At 42.1% G+C, this 20245-nt stretch overlaps 1 protein-coding gene across 2 annotated transcripts in view; it reads right to left on the reverse strand.

Moving 5' to 3' along the window:
- RERE (arginine-glutamic acid dipeptide repeats) overlaps window positions 1-20245 on the reverse strand; it is a 470948-nt gene that overhangs the window by 301738 nt on the left and 148965 nt on the right. For both annotated transcript variants that reach the window (XM_025378261.1, XM_025378250.1), the window contains one exon: window positions 1647-2115. In XM_025378261.1, coding sequence (XP_025234046.1) covers window positions 1647-1971 — 325 coding nt within the window. In that variant the 5' untranslated portion in view covers window positions 1972-2115. The remainder of the gene's footprint in view (window positions 1-1646; window positions 2116-20245) is intronic.

Consider the following 20245-nt stretch of genomic DNA (forward strand, 5'->3'; position numbering starts at 1 on the left):
TTTTTTTTGAGACGGAGTCTCGCTGTGTCGCCCAGGCTGGAGTGCAGTGGCCAGATCTCAGCTCACTGCAAGCTCCGCCTCCCGGGTTTTTACGCCATTCTCCTGCCTCAGCCTCCCGAGTAGCCGGGACTACAGGCGCCTGCCACCTCGCCCGGCTAGTTTTTCGTATTTTTTAGTAGAGACGGGGTTTCACCGTGTTAGCCAGGATGGTCTCGAACTCCTGACCTCGTGATCCGCCCGTCTCGGCCTCCCAAAGTGCTGGGATTACAGGCTTGAGCCACCGCGCCCGGCCAGAAAAGTATCTTCTTTTTTTTGAGACAGGGTCTTACTATGTCACCCAGGCTAGAATGCAGTGATGCAATCATGGCTCACTATAGCCTTGACCTCCCAGACTCAAGCGATCCTCCTGCCTCAGCCTCCTGAGTAGCTGGGACTACAAGTGTGTGCCACCACGCCCAGCTAATTTGTAAGAATTTTTTTTAGAGATGGGGTCTCACTGTGTTGCCCAGGCTGGTCTTGAAGTCCTGGGCTCAAGCAATCCTTCTGTCTCGGCCTCCCAAAGTGGTGGGATTACACTGTGCCCAGCCTAAAAAAGGTGTTTTAATACACACAATATGTCAAATGAAAAGGAAAGGCTTTGCTAGTATTCAGTAGGTTTTGACTCACTTGTTTCCCTGATCTCATCTAAAAGTTGAGTCTTTTTTTGAACAACACTATAAGCCAACAATACACTGGCATGACCATAATACATTTTCTGGAAAACCAAGCAGGTAAGATGACTTCTTCTATTATCGTTGATTAGAGAGCCTGAAGCTCAAATTTTTGGAAAAGGAAGTTAGAAGGAGCAATAAACCTCTGATCTTCAGGCTTTTTTTTTTTTTTTTTTTTTTTTTGGAGACAGAGACTCGCTCTGTCGCCCAGGCTGGAGTGCAGTGGCACAATCTTGGCTCACTGCAACCTCTGCCTCCTGAGTTCAAGCAATTCTCCTGTCTCAGCCTCCTAAGTAGCTGGGATTAGAGGTGCACACCACCGAGCCCAGCTAATTTTTGTATTTTTAGTAGAGACAGGGTTTCATCATGTTGGTCAGGCTGGTCTCGAACTCCTGACCTCGGGTCATCCACCCGCCTCAGTCTCCCAACATGCTAGAATTGCAGGCGTGAGCCACCACACCCAGCCTTCTAAAGGCCATTTTTAAAAAGTACCTCTCTAGAGTCTGGTCGATCCTGTCCCAAGGTAAAATTTCCTGTTTCCAAGAATCTTAAGGTTTACTTGGCTCCACCAAGCAGTCAATTCTGCAGGGTCACCACAGTCTAATTTATGATTGAAGATTAAAAAGCAAGGATGAATTCAAAAGACAAAAAAATACTAAGCAGATGGTCAAGTTAGAGAACAAGCAGCATAGGAAAATAAGGAAAGAACTCATGAATGCATAAACCAGGACACAAGACCAAATTAAGGCAGACACAAGCAAGAAGTGGGTAAACCTAACTGACCAAAAGTGGGTCACATGTTTACCAAATTAAGTTTCCTACTCTTCTGGATTCCAAGCCTTCCTTAAAGTGTACAAAGCGTATTTATTTCACCATAATGCTAAGATCACTCCCTCACTGCAAACACTGGCAAGACCCAAACGCAGCACTCCTTACCTCCTGGTCTGTAGACAACATCGTCTTCAGTGATGTAGGATGTTATCTCGCCGGTATCTGTCCTTTCATAACGGGACTTTTTTTTCGGTGGTTTCTTCTTGTTCTTCTTCGTGGACTCCTCTGCGGTGGCACTATTGTTGTCATTGTCCTCGTCTTCACTGTGATCACTCTCAGCGTAATTCTTGGCTCCTCCTTCCAAGGTACAGCTCCGGCGTGGCCTTGAATTCTCACTCTCTCTTGCTTTGTCTCTTTTCTCTCTCTCTCGGTCCCGGTCTCGGTCCCGGTCCTTCTCTTTCTCTTTGTCTTTGTCTTTGTCCGCTGTCATGATTCGCCACGTGCCTTCTTCTGTCCTCTCACGGCTAGGCCTCCGTGAAAGGTAGACAGTAAGCCTGGGCTTCAGTCTTCTGAATTTCTCACTCAATTCCAGGGAAAATCCAACCACTCCAACAACCCCAACGTTTCAAAAATGCTAGGAGAGAAAAAAGAATGGTTTTACTTTAACGTTTTTTCATATTTCTTTCCTAAAATAATGTTTTGTTAAATGAATCTCTTACTTATTCATGCTTTACACCTAAAAACTTCACACAAGCCACAGGAGAAAAATTAAGATAAGTGTTAAAATTTTAAATATGCAGTTTTCGGTCTCAGCAAATGGTTTGCGGTTTTCTACCACGCCAATAATAAAAACCGTCTGAATGCATCAGAGTAAACTATACTTCCTCTACCTTACATGTTTTCTCCTTCTGAAAGAAAAAGCAAAGCGATACCCTGGTAGACAACATATGATGGGTATTATCATACAAAAGGAGCTTCATGACCCATAATATTAATTTAAAGAGAAAAGAATCTGTAGTAAAAATTATTTCCAGGCCAGGCACTGTGGCTCATGCCTGTAATCCCAGCACTTTGGGATGCCAAGCCAGAAGGACTGCTTGAAGTCAGGAATTCAAGACCAACCTTGGCAACAAAGTAAGATCCCATCTCCACCATAAAATAAAATATTTCCACCTGAAAAAAAGAGTACTAGTTTGTAGCGCTGTCAAAAATGTCTCAGGATCTCTCATAGGACACTATATTCTAAACATATTTTCTGGCTACTTCTACAAACTCCCAGAACTTCCCTCAAGAATAAAAATAATATTTAACTCAAATGAAAGTGAGAGCTTCAGAGCAAGATTTTTCCACCTTCAGCTACATTTTACACATCTTATCATCCTACTGTTTTCAGTTATGTTCCAAGGAAAATGATCTCTCTAAAGATGTATTACTGGCCGGGCGTGGTGACTCACACCCGTAATCCCAGCACTTTGGGAGGCCAAGGCAGGGGGATCACGTGAGGTCAGAAGTTCAAGACCAGCCTGGCCAACGTGGTGAAACCCCGTCTCCACCAAACACAAAAAAAGTAGCTGGGCATGGTGGCACATGCCTGTAGTCCCAGCTACTTGGGAGGCTGAGGTAGGAGAATCACTTGAACCTAGGAGGGAGAGGTTGTAGTGAGCCAAGACCACGCCACTGCACTCCAGTCTGAGAGACAGACTCTGTCTCAAAAAAGAAAGAAAGGAGAGGGAGAGGGAGGGAGGGGGGGAGAGAGAGAGAGAGAGAGAGAGAGAGAGAGAGAGAGAGAGAGAGAGAGAGAGAGAGAGAGAAAATGTATTATCTCTGCCTTAACAAAACATAACAGCTTCCAGAAACAACCTTCCATCTTTAGGGACTATTAAGTGGTTTTTACAGTCTTCCAAATTTCTACTATAAATGGTATTCCTAATAAAGTCCTCCCCAAAAAGAAACCCAAGAAGAAAAATCCGAGATTTTTAAGAGTCTGCAATGGGAAAAGTGAATCCCAAACTCCAAGCCAACACAGTTCTTACAGATATTTTATAGCAGGAAAAATTTTTTTCTTTATAAGTCAGTTTTAGAATAGACCTAACAATAAATTTATAAATAAATAATTTATCTTTTGTGTGTTTTTCTTATGATCTTCCCCAATACCCTACCTCAGTTATTCAACAAATCTTCACTAAATCCTATGTGCCAGCCGTTAGAACTAAAACCACAATGGAGGAGAAAACTCATGGTCCTTGTTCTCAACGTTCAAATGCAACAAAAAGAGGCAACTGATAAATCTAAGAAGTTTCTGTTTCTCATGCACCTACAGCAAGAAAGGAAACAGTCCATACAAACAAACAAAAGATTGGTCCTCTTAACAACAACCATAAACAAATCAGTTTGCAGTTACATGCTTCAGATGCAGAAAACATTCTCTTTGGTCAGCCGGGCATGGTGGCTCATGCCTGTAATCCCAGCACTCTGGGATGCTGAAGCGGGCGGATCACAAGGTCAGGACATCGAGACCATCCTGGCTAACACGGTGAAACCCCTTCTCTACTAAAAATACAAAAAATTAGCCGGGCATGGCGGTGGGCACCTGTAGTCCCAGCTACTAGGGAGGCTGAGGCAGGAGAATCGCTTGAACCCAGGCAGCAGAGGTTGCAATGAGCCGAGATTGCACCACTGGACTCCAGTCTGGGCGACAGAGAGAGACTCCATCTCAAAAAAAAGAAAAAAGAAAAAGAAAAAGAAGGCCGGGCGCAGTGGCTCAAGCCTGTAATCCCAGCACTTTGGGAGGCCGAGACGGGCAGATCACGAGGTCAGGAGATCGAGACCATCCTGGCTAACACGGTGAAACCCCGTCTCTACTACAAAATACAAAAAAACTAGCCGGGCGAGGTGGCGGGCGCCTGTAGTCCCAGCTACTCGGGAGGCTGAGGCAGGAGAATGGCGTGAACCCGGGAGGGGAGCTTGCAGTGAGCTGAGATCTGGCCACTGCACTCCAGCCTGGGCGACAGAGCGAGACTCCGTCTCAAAAAAAAAAAAAAAAAGAAAAAGAAAAAAGAAAATTCTCTTTGGTCATGCTAAAACCATAACAATTACCATATATTCTCTGCAGAGCTCTTAGGTCAAATCTCACACGGGAAAAGACCTCCTCCTAAGCCTCTCAAAATATCCTTAGACATTCAGCAAAATAGAAAGTATTAACAGTCTTCGGGAGACAGGTGATGAAGGAGCAATCATGCATCAGAAGTTACATTAGAAGAAGGAACGCATGTAGCACAAAACTAGATTACTTCCTTCTTATGTAAGAAACATGCTTTCAAATAGGATTTCTATTTTCTAAACATATTTCAAGAAAAGGAAAAATTATTACTGCCTACAACATTTTGCCCAGATGACCCATCTGCTAAATGGATATTCATAAACCCCCAAGTCCTGGTAGGCTACTAGTGCTAGCAACTGAAAATACAGAGACGTACTACTTTCTCGACAAGTCTTAAGTTTAGAGCACGAACGAGCCAATCACGAAAGAAAGAAAACTATCAGGCCGGGGGCGGTGGCTAATGCCTGTCATCCCAGAACTTTGGGAGGCCGAGGCGGGCAGACTACCTGAGGTCAGGAGTTCAAAGCCAGCCTGGCCAACATGGCAAAACTCTGTCTCTACTAAAAATACAAAAATTAACCGGGTGCGGTGGTGGGCGCCTGTAATCCCAGCTACTTGGGAGGCTGAGGCAGGAGAATCGTTTGAACCCAGGAAGTGGAGGTTGCAATGAACCGAGATTGCGCCATCGCATTCCAGCCTGGGAGACAGAGCGAGACTTCGTCTCAAAACAAAAATCAAACAACAACAAAAAAACTATGAGCTAACACCGTTAGCTGTTAAAATGTCCCTCTTTGACCCTGAAAACCCATCAATGTCTATTGGGAGTCCAAAAAGAATGAAAAGCTTGGGCGGAAAACCCCTCCACTGCAATTGCAGTTTCGGACAGAAACACTTCTGATGACTTTAAGAAAAAAAATCATTCTCCCTGGGGTTAACAAGATAACTGCTCCAGAAAACTGTGTAGAAAACATTTTTTCAGTACTCAGAGAGAAAAAATAGTAAGTCCAAATTGTACATTCAACACTACTCACTACAAAATCATACACTGTTTCTATTTACAAAGAAAATAGAGTTGTTTCTGCCAAAAGTGAGCAAGAAAGTTAAAAATTCAAGAAACAATAAAGATGTCTATAAAATGAAATCCAGTATATGTGTACATTTATAAAATAAATGTTGAGTTATCTGAAAGTTGGATCTATTTACATATTACATTATCTGTATGTTATATTATTAATATATTAAATTATATGAATACCATATCATTTATATATTGATATATTTATATAACCAACTTTCAGATAAGTATCAACAATAAGCAAAAGTCAATCCAATTACCATTTATATTTGGCTCTAAAATACAGCTCAATGGGAATATATTTTTTTCCTCTGCATTTAACATACAAATCATAATTCTTCTGAGCCTTAGTGTACCGTGATCAACACATACCAATGACGTGACAGCTAAAGAAAGGGACCCAGAGAGGAACCAGATGGCACTGAGAAGGAGAGCTGTCACTTCGATTTGCTAGAAATGATCTACAAAGTAGACAATACAACAGCAGCATCTTTATTATGGCAACATGAGGTTCATAGAGCAAGTTCCTCATTTGATTCTTTCAGCTCATGAAGTGAACGGGACAGAAGTTGCCATCCTCACTTTGCAGTCTCCAGAACGCAGCCAGTGGGCATGAAGCAGGATGCCAGCGCAGCTGCCTCAAAGCTCAACCCTATCTGGCCTGCACAGGAACTCCTGCTGCCTGTGCTGCCAGGGTCTCCAGCTCTTCACAGGCACCAACTTCTCCTACACTCATCCATGCTGATGATTCACATAGACAGATTTGAGAAACACACTCACTCTGCCCTCAAAGCTATTTTTCTCCAGTCAGAAAGCCAAAAACATTGAAAATATCTGTGTCAATCACTACCCAACCCAGTGAAACAGGAAACACATTATAACATACTTTAAATAAGAAAAGGAGGAAAATCTAATCTAGAACACATTTCAGATTTACAACAAGCTTCAGCTACTCAGTGAACAAATGTCACTGAATGCCTATTATGTGCTACTTATTGCTCCAGGTGTTGGTAAACAGCAGAAAACTCAACACAAAACCCCTGCCCTTATCCTGAGCTTATGTGCTCAGCAGTGGAGAGAGACCATCAACAAAAGGCACCATGCCTAATGAGAAGATCTTACGTGGGAAATCTAAGGGGGACAGACAGCGTGACAGGACTGCAATTTTAAACAAGATGTTCAGGGAAGCCCTCTCTGAAGGGGCTTTGACCCTGACTAGGTGCATTAGAGAGAAAGCCAAGGACACATGAAGGGAGGTGATTCCTGAAGAGGGGAAAGAAGTGCCAAGGTCCAGAAGCAGGAACCAGCCAGACCCACTCAAGACACAGGAGGCTAGAGGGGCAGGAGTAGCACAAGAAGGGGGAGAGAGGTCAGAGATGAGTTCAGAGGTGAAGAGGCAGCGGAAGGAGGACCTGGATCCTGGCAGGCCTTGTGGGCCAGGAAAAGGTCTCTCTCTGGCTTTTACTCAAGTGAAATGAAGTTACTCAAATGACACTTCAGCAGGGATGTGAGTAGCAAAGAAAGGCATGATCTGACTTCTGTTTACCAGAGATCACTCTGGCCGCTGAGAACAACCTCAAGGGGCGCAGGGGGGCACAATCATCCAGGGAAGACAAGCAGCAGCTGGGAAGGGCTAGGGTAGTAGCAGCAGAGAAGGGGAAAAGTCTCATGTTTTACATGTTTTATAGATAAGAATCAAATAAATATGATGTGCTGATAAACTTTTGAAGTGAGGGTGAGAGTGAGAGGGAAAAAAGAAAAAGGAATCTGGCCTGGACCGATGAAGCTGCTATTTGAGTTTCAAGGGGAGACCAGGAGTTTGGCTTTGAATGTGTTAAGCTTGAGAAGCCTACAAAATCACGTAGAGTCTATGTCGGCAGAGGTCCAGGCTGGAGATAATAATTTAGTTTTTAAAGCCATGAGACTGAATGAGATCACCCAGGAAGTGAGTGCAATTTTTTGACAAAAATTTTAAAACTCATAAAAACATTTTTTGCTCACACTTGAGTGCAGAGGATATTCAAAATACACTTACGAGTTATACATTTCCAAAGGCAGTACCCTTAGGACTCTTTTTAGGTATATTCCTCTCAATCATTTCCTGATTAGAAGATTATACATCATCATTTCATCTTAAGTAAGAAAATGTGGGCAGTTGCCAAAGCCCAGATAATAGCAGCTTCACCTATTTAGTTGAAGGTCTGATTACTTACAGTTTTTGGACCCTATGAGATTCCCCACTTAATCTAGGGGAAAGGATCAAAGCTTTCAAGAGTCAATATACAGAATTACTCTTCATTTAAGGTTACTTCAGCCTCCACAAACACCATCTTACCTCTTCAAAATGAAGCCAACACCACCCACAAACACCTCACACTACTTCTCAAAACCAATTCAGATAAAGCACGAAAATTTCAGTCATGCTCATGGTCCAAATCTGATTTAAGAGAACCACTTCCTGGCTGGGTACAGCTGCTCATGCCTATAATCCCAGCACTGTGGGATAACAAAGTGGGGAAATCATTTGAGGCAAGGAGGCAATCATTTGAGACCAGCCTGGAAAACACAGCAAGACCCCATCTTCACAAAAGAAAAATAAATTTAAAAATTAGCTATGCATGGTGGTGCAGACCTGTAGTCCTAGCTACTCGGGAGGCTGAGGTGGGAGGTGGGAGGATTGTTTGAGGCCAGGAGTTCAAGGCTATAATGAGCTGTGATCACCACCACTGCACTCTGGCCTAGGGGAGAGAGACCCTATTAAAAAACAAAAAAAAAGAAAACCACTTCCTGTCAGTACTTAAGCTTAAGGAAGGGAACCAGGACAGAACTGAGGATACTGGACCGACAAGCCAAGATCCAAGTTCTTAGCACTGCTGCTTGCTTTACTGCCTTGGGCAAATCACTCTACCTGTCTGAGTGTGGTTTCATTGCTGTAAATGGGGACAATACCTACCTATTTCACAATGCTGCTGGTGAGAATCACGTTAAGTATACTATATTTACATAAGTACATTTACATTGTACTTATAGATTGCAAAGTGCTTTACAAATGTAAAATATCAATAATATATATTTATTTCAGTCATGATTTATATCTACTATGGTAGATAATAAGCTATGGAAGATATAAAGGTAGCCAAAACACCCCTATCCTCAAGAAACTTATTTGGGGGCGGGGGGTAAAAATCTATCCAGTTCCATGATTAAGAAACAAATCATGTAGAATTAACTACAAATGAAGAAAAAAATTAAAAATATCTCCTCTTGGGTCATGTAAAACTGACTTATCCATGGAAATCTGCCCCTCGCTCCTGAGTTCCCAGTCCTCACGCTCTACTCATCTCCACTGCTCAAGCCAGGCTACTTGTTAGGATGCTTGACTTTTGACTAAATACACTGAGTGAAGTCCTCCAATTAATTCTTCCTCACTCAACCACAGTAAGACATATTTATATTTTTCAAATGCCCGACCACACTCTAGGCATTTTGCTTAGCACTTAGTCTACCAGACACATCCTGAACACCTCTGTAATGGACCCACTGCTCCAACTGAATCTTAGCTTACCTACTTGAAGCCATCATCATCCCTCACACAGATGAATACAATTGCTTTCTAACAGGTCTTTGTGACTACAAAACATTGTTTGCCTTTGCCTTCCTCCCAATCTGTTCTCCAGTGTGGCCAGCCAGCCAGCATATCTGACATCCCACCACTTTTTTTTCAATAATAGCTCAATTGAGATATAATTCACATTCCATATGAATCACCATTTTAAGCATACAATTCAATGCCCACCATTCCTTTTCAAAGATTATGGGGCTGCCCCTTCACCTCTCCAGCCTCACCTCTCCCCTACTGCTTCCATTTTCACCCCTCCTGCACGCTCCTCCTGCTGCCTCAAGACACTCCTTCAGTCCCTAGAACCCAACTGCTGGGAATACTCTTCCCCGCCCCTTTGTCTGTGTACCTTCTACTGACCCTCAAGAGTCTCCAGTATTTCTGCTCTCCAACTCCAGGAGGCCTCCCAGACCTACCCACAGTCCAGCCTTCTCTTTGCCCCACGGATCCTGCCTGTAAAATGGCCCTCATTGATCCCACTACTGTTATCAGTTGTTAACTTACATCACTTCCCCACTAGCTGCAAAGTCCACAAAGGCAAGGATCATGTCTACCATGTCGTAGTCCATGAAGGAACTCCCATTCAAGCAATTTCCTCTCTGTAGCAAATTCAGGAGAGCATTTTCCTTGTTATTATTGGATTATTCAGTAACAGCTGACAGGGGCTGGCCACACACCCTCCTGGAAGTACTCTTTTCCTTTCATTCTAGACATGATCCTCTCCAGGGCCTATCTAACTGCTCCCTCCACTTCTTATGCTAGGCCAACCAGTGTAGGATTTATGTTGGGGCACTCCTTCTTTTCTCATCCTCTACTTTCTACCTGGCCAATCTCATATATAATGCATTCATCGGCAATCAGATACCAGGACACACAGGAGGATCCACAGATGCACAGGCCTACCGGATTTCCCCTTCAGCTTCAGATGCATGTGAAAACTGTCCACCTGGGGTCTCTTCTTGGATATCTCAAAGGTACCTCAACATGTCCAAACCAAAGGCATAGTCTGCGTGCACCACCATGCCTGGCTAATTTTTAAAATTTTTTGTAGAGACAAGGTCTCACTATGTTGCCCAGGCTAGTCTTAAAACTCCTGGGCTCAAGCAATCCTCCTGTCTCCCCTCTTTCATCCCTACATCCCATCATCAACAAATTCTCTTATTGTTACCTTATGACTTTCTCTCAAACTTGTACCTCCGAACACCTCCAACATCACAAATCTTAGTTCAATCTACTAGTATGGCTTTGCTGGACCACTTGAATCAGGTTCTTGATTAGTCTCTTCAAATCCACTCCTCTGAACTCCTACAATTATTTTCCTGTACTGCAGCCAGCGTGTTCCTTTAAAAAGGCTAATGACATTATGTCAATCCCCATTTTACAATACTTCAGGGACTCCTCACTTTGGTACATTACAAATCCACATCCTTAACATGATCCACAAGGTGCTTATCCTTTTTTGGCTTCATCTCACAGCACTGTCTTTCAGTCTACACCCAGTCACACAACACACCATACTCCTTCCTACCCAGAGTCCTTTGCTCAGGTTCTTCGCACTCTTTGTAATGCTCTTCATCTGGCCTAGGTGCCTCCTACCCTTCCTTCAAGTCATAGCTCAACAGCAATGTCCTGAGGATAGCTTTCTTGTCCAAAACAGGTTCAATTCCCTTCATAACATTTTCCACAACTGTAGTTTTACATTTACTTGTGTAATTCGGTTAGCTTCTATCTCCGCCTCCCAGCTAGAAGTTCCATGAGGGACTGACTCTTGACTGTTTTTTGTCCTTTGCTGTATTTCCAATTCTTAACTCACTGCCTGGCACAGAAAGAAAAATAATAAATTACTTCTTCTTCCTTCCCACCCTCTCACACAAACGCTGGATCAGTAAATAGGGCATTATGATGAGACTTTTATTTGGGAGAGAAAATATTTCATGAATAAATAACTGAAGAGATACTTGATTTGGTTCATAAACCATGAGTAGAATAAGGAGACGCAAAGAGAAGGAGAAAGACAGTCCAGGTGGGAGGAACTTCACTTAAGAGAGTGTTCAGTGAAATCGCAGTTAGAGGGGAAAAAGAGCAGAGTACAAAGTAAATTTAAGTAGAGCAAGTGGAAGGGATAAGGGAACATCCCCAAAATAATAAAGCAGCTAACACTTACTGGGCACTTAACATGCACTAAGTACTTTACACATGTTAACTCATTTAATCTTCACTATAACAAAGGTGACAATGTAATTTATGATCCAAACTGGATACATTTGAGAGCGGAAAAAGACACAACAAATAACTATGCAGGAAAAACATATGAAAGCCAGGTTATATGATCATCCTAACTATACTCTTATTCAGTCAGTGCCACTGTTATGTATATCTTATCAATGCAACAGTAAGCACTGAGAGGCTGAGCAAGTTGACCAAACTCACACAACTATGTGTGAGACCTAGGATATGAACCCAAGCAGCTGACTCCAGAGCCTACACGCTTAACCACAAAGCCATCCTGCCTTAAATGACACGGCCTTAAAAGCCAAGTTATCCAACAGATGAGGTTAAGTGACAAAGGTGCTGCTGCAGGCTACTGAGATGAAAAGAGCAGTCTAGGAACATTCATCTTATCTGGCAGTAGGAGATGTTTTCCACCAAGAGTTGTTAGTGTCGGCCAAACAAGCTTACTTTCAAATCCATGTTCTCTGAAAGCCTAAGTAAGGAACCGAAGCACCTCAAGTACTTTTGCCTGTGCCATTTCTGCATTTACTGTGTATCCAAAAAATGTGCTAGCATCCTCCTTTAGGAATACAAGGAGACAGTCCACGTGTGGAAGACCTACATGAACATCTTACTCTGCTGGTCCTGCCTCCAAGAGAAGCAGCTGCAGCCAGCATGCAGCGGAAAACCAAAGAGGCACCCTACAGCTGGGCGACTTGCTTCCAAAGGGAAATCAATTTTCCCTTCCTGTTGCCTTTCATATCAACATGCCTGGGAAAGAAGATGTAATGGCTTTTGCTCTGGAAAGGAAAATGTCACTCTAACACTTGTATTCACTGAATAAGAAGTAAGGCATTCTCATAAACAGTAACCTGATGCAGAGAATACTTCAAAATATGCCAGAGAATTGCGGTTGAAGCTGCAAGATATCACGGAAATATGAAGTCAGCAGATCTGTAAACTCAGACAGAAATAAAACAGCTTTTTATCTGAAAGTTACGTGGTATTGAGAGTTTTTCCATGTTGTGAAGTTCTTCCACCTGACCGAAACCAACCACATAAGCAAATAGCTACATATACCCCTGCACAATTCTCTACCTCTGAGGTTAATGAATAAACTCTATCAACCCCGCTAAGAGTTTAAATACTCATTCTCAGAATATACGGCTTATTTAAGGAACCTGAATAACTGCAATGGGATGCTCAGGTCAAATTCAAAGAGCAGCCTCTGTGGTATCAGAGAGAAGGCAGCACAGAATAAACCCTTTAATGAGGACTGGATCTAATGCTGATAGCAGCACTTCCACATCTCCTTGAGCTTTGGGGGAAAAACTGAGAGAACTAAGATTAAAAGACACTAATAAATAAGGCTCCTCAATTTCTTCCAAAAAGACATACTAATGACAAAACACAAGACCGCTGCAGAGGGTGCAAAAGTACTCAGAACAGCAAAACTCAAGGCTACAATTAACAACCCAATTAAAATCAAGTAAGAAACAATATGTAATCTTTATTATCTGAAGCAAAAATTCCCAAAGATGAGGTGCCCCAGGAGGTTTCCAATAAAAATTTAAAATCCTGTCTTTCTTTAAAAAACACACAAACTCAGCCCGGGGTGGTGGCTCATGCCTGTAATCCCAGCATGTTCAGTGGGGGGCCGAGGCGGGAGGATCACCTGAGGTCAGGAATTTGAGACCAGCCTGGCCCACATGGCAAAACCCCATCTCTACTAAAAATACAAAAAAAACAGCTGGGCATGGTGGCACGTGCCTGTAATTCCAGCTACTTGGGAGGCTGCGGCCCAAGAACCGCTTGAACCTGAGAGGCAAAGGTTGCAGTGAGACAAGATGGCGCCACTGCACTCCAGCCTGGGCAACAGAACACGACTCCATCTCAAAAAAAAAAAAAAAAAACCCACACAAACTCATTCATACAAGTAACTACTTTCATATACTTGTAAATGTGAAGCTTTTTCAATTATATACAGCTAGCTTGTACACTGCCAACAGTTGTGTCTTTTATACTCAGCAGGTTAGGGAAATGCACTGCTCACTCTAAATTTGGGAACAGATGATTTTTTATTATGGGGGGCTATCCCGTGCATTATAGGATATTTAGCAGCATTCCTGGCCTCAACCCATATAGATTCCAACAGCGCAATTTTGTAGTTCTCACCGGGGCAGATTCCACTGGCCCAATGAGAACTATAAAAATATCTCCAGATACTGCCACATATCCCCTGGGGAGCAAATGTGCCCACAGTTGAGAACCACTGCTTTAAACAAGTTATTTGTCTACTGCAGAGATTTCAAAGGGTTAAGCATCTGTGTTGCTTCATGCGAAATTATGCTTCACTAATATGCAATCCATAAAACACCATCACAAAAACTTTAGTCTGCCATGTTCTTTGTTCTCTGAAATAAACTAGACAAATTCAAAGTATTACTTGAAACAGTAATTCCACAGATGTTTGAGGGTGAATTAGGAGAACATGAGCAAGTATCCTGAAAATTCTGTTGTTTACTGGCAAGTCCTGAAGCTTGCTAGGAACAATATTACTCATCGGTGACCTGCTCTGGTCTTGGGGCCAAGTGGAAGCTTCCGCTGTCACACAACTAAAGAGAAAACCTGGTGTCCACAAATGCCAAGGGCAAGGGAAGCCAAATGCTGATGAAACCACATCCCTGATCTGAAAGGGGAAAAGAATTCCTAAACTCACTTACCCAAAGCATGGCTGTAAACAGAAAACCAAGTGGAAAAGAAAAATGCAAAAAACAAGCAAAAGGGTAAATAAAGTGTGGTATACATTCACACAATAAAATATCCAGCAATAAGAAATGAGGATACATGTTACAATATGGGTGAACCTTGAAAACATTATGCTAAATGAAAAGAGCCAGTCACAAAAGATTAGACATTGTATGATTCCACTTGTAATAAATGTACAGAAAAGACAAATCCATAGGGACAGAAAGCAGATTACTTGTTGCCTAGGGTTGCAAGGGGTAAATACAGAGTGACTGCTATGGTTACGGGGCAGATTCTGGGAATGATGAAAATGTCCTAAAATTGATTGTGGTGATAGTTGCCAGTATCTGTAAATATTCTAAAATGCATTGAAGTGTCTGTGTGTGTGCGTGTGTTTTTAAGACAGGGTCTCACTCTGTCACCCAGGCTGGAGTGCAGTGGCGTGATCACGGCTCACTACAGCCTTGACCTACCAGGCTCAAGTAATCTCCCCCACCTCGGCCTCTCCAGCAGCTGGGACTATAGGAGTATGCCACCACACCCAGCTAATTTTTTTGTATTTTGCAGAGATGGGGTTTCACTGTGTTGCCCAGGCTGGTTTCAAATTCCTGGGCTCAAGCAATCTGCTTGCCTTGCCCTCCAATAATCCACCCACCTTGGCCTCCAAAATGCTGGGATTACAGGCATAAGCCACCATGCCCAGCCAATTGTACATTTTAAACAGGTAAATTATATGACATGTGAATTGTATCTCAACAAAGCTATTTTAAAAACACACACACAACAGCAGCAGCAGCATTACAAACTAACAAGAAAAAGCTCGGGCTTCACTACAGCCAAACAAAGGTGCATCTGGCTATGAAATTCACAAGGATGAGCTTTACCTCTGCAACCGAGAAAAACCACCTTTTAAAGCTGTAAAAACATAGTCAATTAAACAAGTAGACAGAGTTTTATTTCACGTAATGCTGAGAATGAAAGAGAGCCTCCTTCTTTGGACCACGGTAATCTTTAATATACAGGAATTCTTGGTCAGGCTTACCATCTCTGTATAGCGTGTTCAAAAGTAGATTAAGTTGGACAGCATTTCTTTCAGTTTGCAAAGCCCTAAGATTCAAAGTAATTTGCAACCGTGGCACATAAGCTCTCAGCGTGTGATGAAAGGAAACGACAAGGTGAATTTTACATTTAACTTAATACAATTATACTTCACACCTATAGGAAAAAATCAAAAGCATTCAAAATGCACTTCTAATCCATAGGTACAAATTATATCAAGGGAAAAATGGAACCACAAAACTCATCAGAGCCGTTCTTTTAAAACTTAGAATCTCCAAGTCTAAGATAAAAGGCAAAGTAGCTCTGACTAAAAAACAGAAGTCTCAGTCAAAATTCAATTTGCTGTTTTCTATGTCTGAGCCATTCTAACTGGGTATGATTCTAGGTTGACCAAATGTATTAACCCTGCCATCTCTGTTAACCTGATGTCATTCAAAGAGAAAAGCAGAAGAGCCACTAGAACAATTCAATTCAAATGCCAGCAACTAGTAACTAACCAGGGAGGGCAGGAGAAGTCCCAGGGCCTAGAACATAATGCTAAAATGCAGTTATAACACTGATCATCAAATAAATATCGATCTCCAGAGGAGATTCTGTCAATTCCCCCATTATTTCAGCAAATGTTTACTGAGGTCATGCTAGGTGGCCTAGGAGCTATGTCTAGAACACACACAATCTCTAACCTCAGAGAGATTACAATCTAGTGGGGGACAGAGCAGACAATAAACAAACAAGTAGATTTCTACAGACACAGTCTGTAAGTTGGCCATAAGATGTGCTATAGAAAAAAACAAAGCTGGGCAATGGGCATGGAGAGGTCATCAATTTAAGGTAATCACTGGCAAGGGACCATTGGACCTAACAGAAAGTAAGGTACAAGTTACACGGTTAAAGTCAGGGAAAGCATTCTGGGCAGAGAAAAGCAAGCGCAAAGCTCTGACTCAGGCAGAAGCATACCTGGCATGTCCAAGCAACAGCAAAGGGACATGGTGGCTGAGGCAGTGAGGGCAAGAAGAGTTGGAGATGGAGAGACAGCTCAGTACTTACTCAAATAAGGGAAAAGTCATGGTAGAGTTTTGCATAGAGAAGTTACAATCTGAGGTACATTTTAACGGACTCCCTCTGGCTCCTCTATGATTAGGAAACAACTCAGGCAAGGTCATAGTAGTGAAGGTGTTCAGCAGTGATCATGTTCTAGCCCTCAGAAACAGCTGACAGAGTGCATGTGGTGTGAGAAAAAAGGAGAGCCAAGGAAGACAATATAGTTTAAATCCAAGCAACTACAGTCATTTACTGACATGCAAAGAGAACAAAAACTGGGAATTCTGTTGGAATGTATTAAGATGTATGTGTTGAGTGGTCAGAAAGCTCTGGGCTAGACCTAAATCTAGGAGTCCTCAAAGCACAAGTACTAATAACCATGGAGCTGGATGGTATCAAAACAAATTACTAGGGATGAAATATTCAAGATGGCAAAGAATGCTTTCCAGTGAATATTATGGACAGGCCAAAAACGTTCTGTGAACTGCCAATGAAGTTGCAATGGTAGAATGATGGAAAGACTGTACATGACCATGCTCTGAAAACCCTGAGCTGAAAACAATACACTCTTTCATTCACAGAGAGGCCCTCCACATATGTAACAGTTGCCTATGGACAAATTCTGTATTAATGATGTTACCAAATGCTGCATTTAATAAAATCCAGGCTTCTGTAGTCCTTCCCGGTTGGTTTCCACGCTAGAAGACACATAGGATGGGAACACCTCCCCCTGCTGTTTCACAGGGAAATACACCAGCTGTCCAAATGACTTTTGCCAGGCCCTTCTGGGCTAATGAATTAACGAAGGAAAAACTATTTGAAAGATTTTCACCTTGTAAATTAATTTTTTTTTTTTTTTTTTTTTGAGACGGAGTCTTGCTCTGTCACCCAGGCTGGAGTGCAGTGGCCGGATCTCAGCTCACTGCAAGCTCCTCCTCTCGGGTTCACGCCATTCTCCTGCCTCAGCCTCCCAAGTAGCTGGGACTACAGGCACCCGCCACTTCGCCCTGCTAGTTTTTTGTATTTTTTAGTAGAGACGGGGTTTCACCGTATTAGCCAGGATGGTCTCGATCTCCTGACCTCATGATCCGCCCGTCTCGGCCTCCCAAAGTGCTGGGATTACAGGCTTGAGCCACCGCGCCCGGCCGTAAATTAATTTTAAAAAGAGTTATCAGATTTAAAAATTAACTTTCTTAACATTTTTGAGGGCCTAAATTAAAATTTTTAATGTCCATGTGAAAAGAGAAAAAGAAAACATGTAGTGACTAATTATATGAAGTTAAAACAAAAGTTCAACTCCAGAAAAAATGCAATTTAATGGGTTCGCTAGTGATGTTTAGTTGGTACCACAATTTGAATCTGAAATAATTCAAATAGAGCAACATTTATATGCCTCAGGAAGGCACACTGCTTTAAAATCATTGATATGAAAAGGTATAACTGGATCCAATATCTGTTAGCATTATCATGAGAAATGTATGATTACATTTGTAAGAGAAAGAAAGGGGAAAGCTGCTAGATTTAGAAAAAAAATTTCAGCCGGGCGTGGTGGCTCATCCCTAAAATTCTATCTAGCACTTTGCGAGGCTGAGGCAGGAGGATCACTACAGGCTAGGAGTTTGAGACAAGTGTGGGCAACATAGCGAGCTCCCATCTCCACAAAAAATAAATAATAATTTTTAAAAAGAAAAAAAAAGAATAATCTCACTCTGGAAATATATTTTTTGCTTGTTTTTTTGAGTTAGGGTTTCCCTTTGTCACCCAGGCTTGGATGCTGAGGCATGATCATGGCTCACTGCAGCCTCGACGTCCTAGGCTCAAGCAATCCTCCCACCTTTACCTCCAGAGTAGCTGGGACTACAGGTATGTATCACCACACCTGGCTAAGTTTCCTTAATTTTTGTAGAGAAGGGATCTTGCTAGGTTTCGCAGGCTAGTCTCAAACTCCTGAGCTCAAGCAATCCTCACACCACGGCCTCCCAAAATCCTGGGGCTACAGGTGTGAGCCACCATGCTCAGCCTGCAAATCTAATTTAAAGAGATGAAATTATCAAATTCTGGCTAATGACAGGAAAGATGTTTCTAGCAACTAGAGAAAATGCAGTATTATTCCATCACTTTCTATCTACTCCCGTGCAAACAAATTTCTTCACTGCAAGTGGAAAAAGGAAAGTATGAAAAAGCATAGAATGGCACATACCTTCAAAAACGTCACTTAAAATTACCACTGCAGGTGTCAACAATAACCTCTATGGTTATTCAGCCTCAGATACACTTGGCTTCTGGACTCAATCAATATGTCAATCCTATTGTAACTTCACAGTTTACAGTGTCTCCTTACACTGTTGTTACAGCAACAGCAACAACAACAACAAAAACTCAAGAATATGCCAGCATCCTTGTATCAGATGTTTACAACCAACCAACCAAACAAAAGTCTTTAATACTATTTGCTCAGGGTAAAATACCATTTCTATCTGCAAAACAAACAAAGTCCTTGAAATATTTAATCAGCAGTAATTAGAATTGGAGGACAGAATGACTAGAATCAGATGGAGGGAAGAAAAGGTTTTCGTTTCTACCCTCCTGATAAGGAAAACAGCCATACATTCAAGAATAAAATAATCTTTATCATTTAGAGGAGTCCAATTTATTTATTTACTTACTTATTTATTTATTTATTTATTTATTTATTTATTTATTTTGAGACGGAGTTTCACTCTCGTCACCCAGGCAGTTCAATGACACAATCTCGGCTCACTGCAACCTCCGCCTCCCAGGTTCAAGCAATTCTCCTGCCTCAGTCTATCGAGTAGCTGGGATTACAGACACCCGCCACCACACCCGGCTAATTTTTGTATTTTTAGTACAGACGGGCTTCACCATGTTGGCCAGGCTGGTCTAGAACTCCTGACCTCAGGTGATCCGCCCTCCTCGGCCTCCCAAAGTGCTGGGATTACAGGCGTGAGCCACTGCGCCCGACCAGGAGCTTAATTTATTACAACAAGCTCTCAAGGATGATATAATGATCCCACATCACAGATAATATACTCCAGTTCTGTTTAGCATGTAACATATATTCTAATAAAAATTCATACCCCCTGACAATGCCTACCTGGGAATAAAAAAGAGAATGTCTTCAAGTCTACGTCATGGGTTTTCAACATAAATATGATTCCCCTCTAAAGCAAGCATCTGTCAAAGATCTTGGAAAGAAGGTCATTACTGAGAAAAGTATTTATTTGTGAAATAAACAAAGGGCTCCAAAAGAGAAGTGCCAAAATAAGAAAAAGTTAAGTATCATGTTTCTTTAAAAAATGGAGTGAAAAAGTTTAATGCGATAATATCTTTTGGCTGGCGTAGTGGTTTGTGCCTGTAGTCCCAGCACTTTGGGAGCCAAGGCAGGTAGATCACTTGAGCCCAGGAGTTTGAATCATGGCCAAATCCCATCTCTACAAAAACTACACAAATTGGCTGGGCATGGTGGCAAAGGCTTATAATCCCAGCTACTCGAAAGGCTGAGGTAGGAGGCTCACTTGAGCCCGGGAGGTTGAGACTACAGTGAGCCATAATCGCACCACTGCACTCCAGCCTGGGCAACAGAATAAGAGCTACCTCAAAAATAAATATTTTCATATTAAAAGATATTCAAATTATTAAATTTTTAATATTTATTCTTTGGTCTTATTATTCAGCTCCCATTTATAACAAAACATACCCAAATGAAATCTATAGCAAATTTAAAATGCAAGCTTTCATTAAATAATATGTGCAAAGTTGCAGGTTTTTCTATAGATCAATGGCCTAAGAGAGGCCTCATCTTGACATTTATAAATTATTAACACAGCCCTGTTAAATATCACTAGGCTAAAAGGGAGCCTTTGATTTACGGACCTGGACATTATCATCAT

The sequence above is a fragment of the Theropithecus gelada genome, chromosome 1, assembly GCF_003255815.1.
Source record: "Theropithecus gelada isolate Dixy chromosome 1, Tgel_1.0, whole genome shotgun sequence".
NCBI lineage: Eukaryota > Metazoa > Chordata > Mammalia > Primates > Cercopithecidae > Theropithecus > Theropithecus gelada.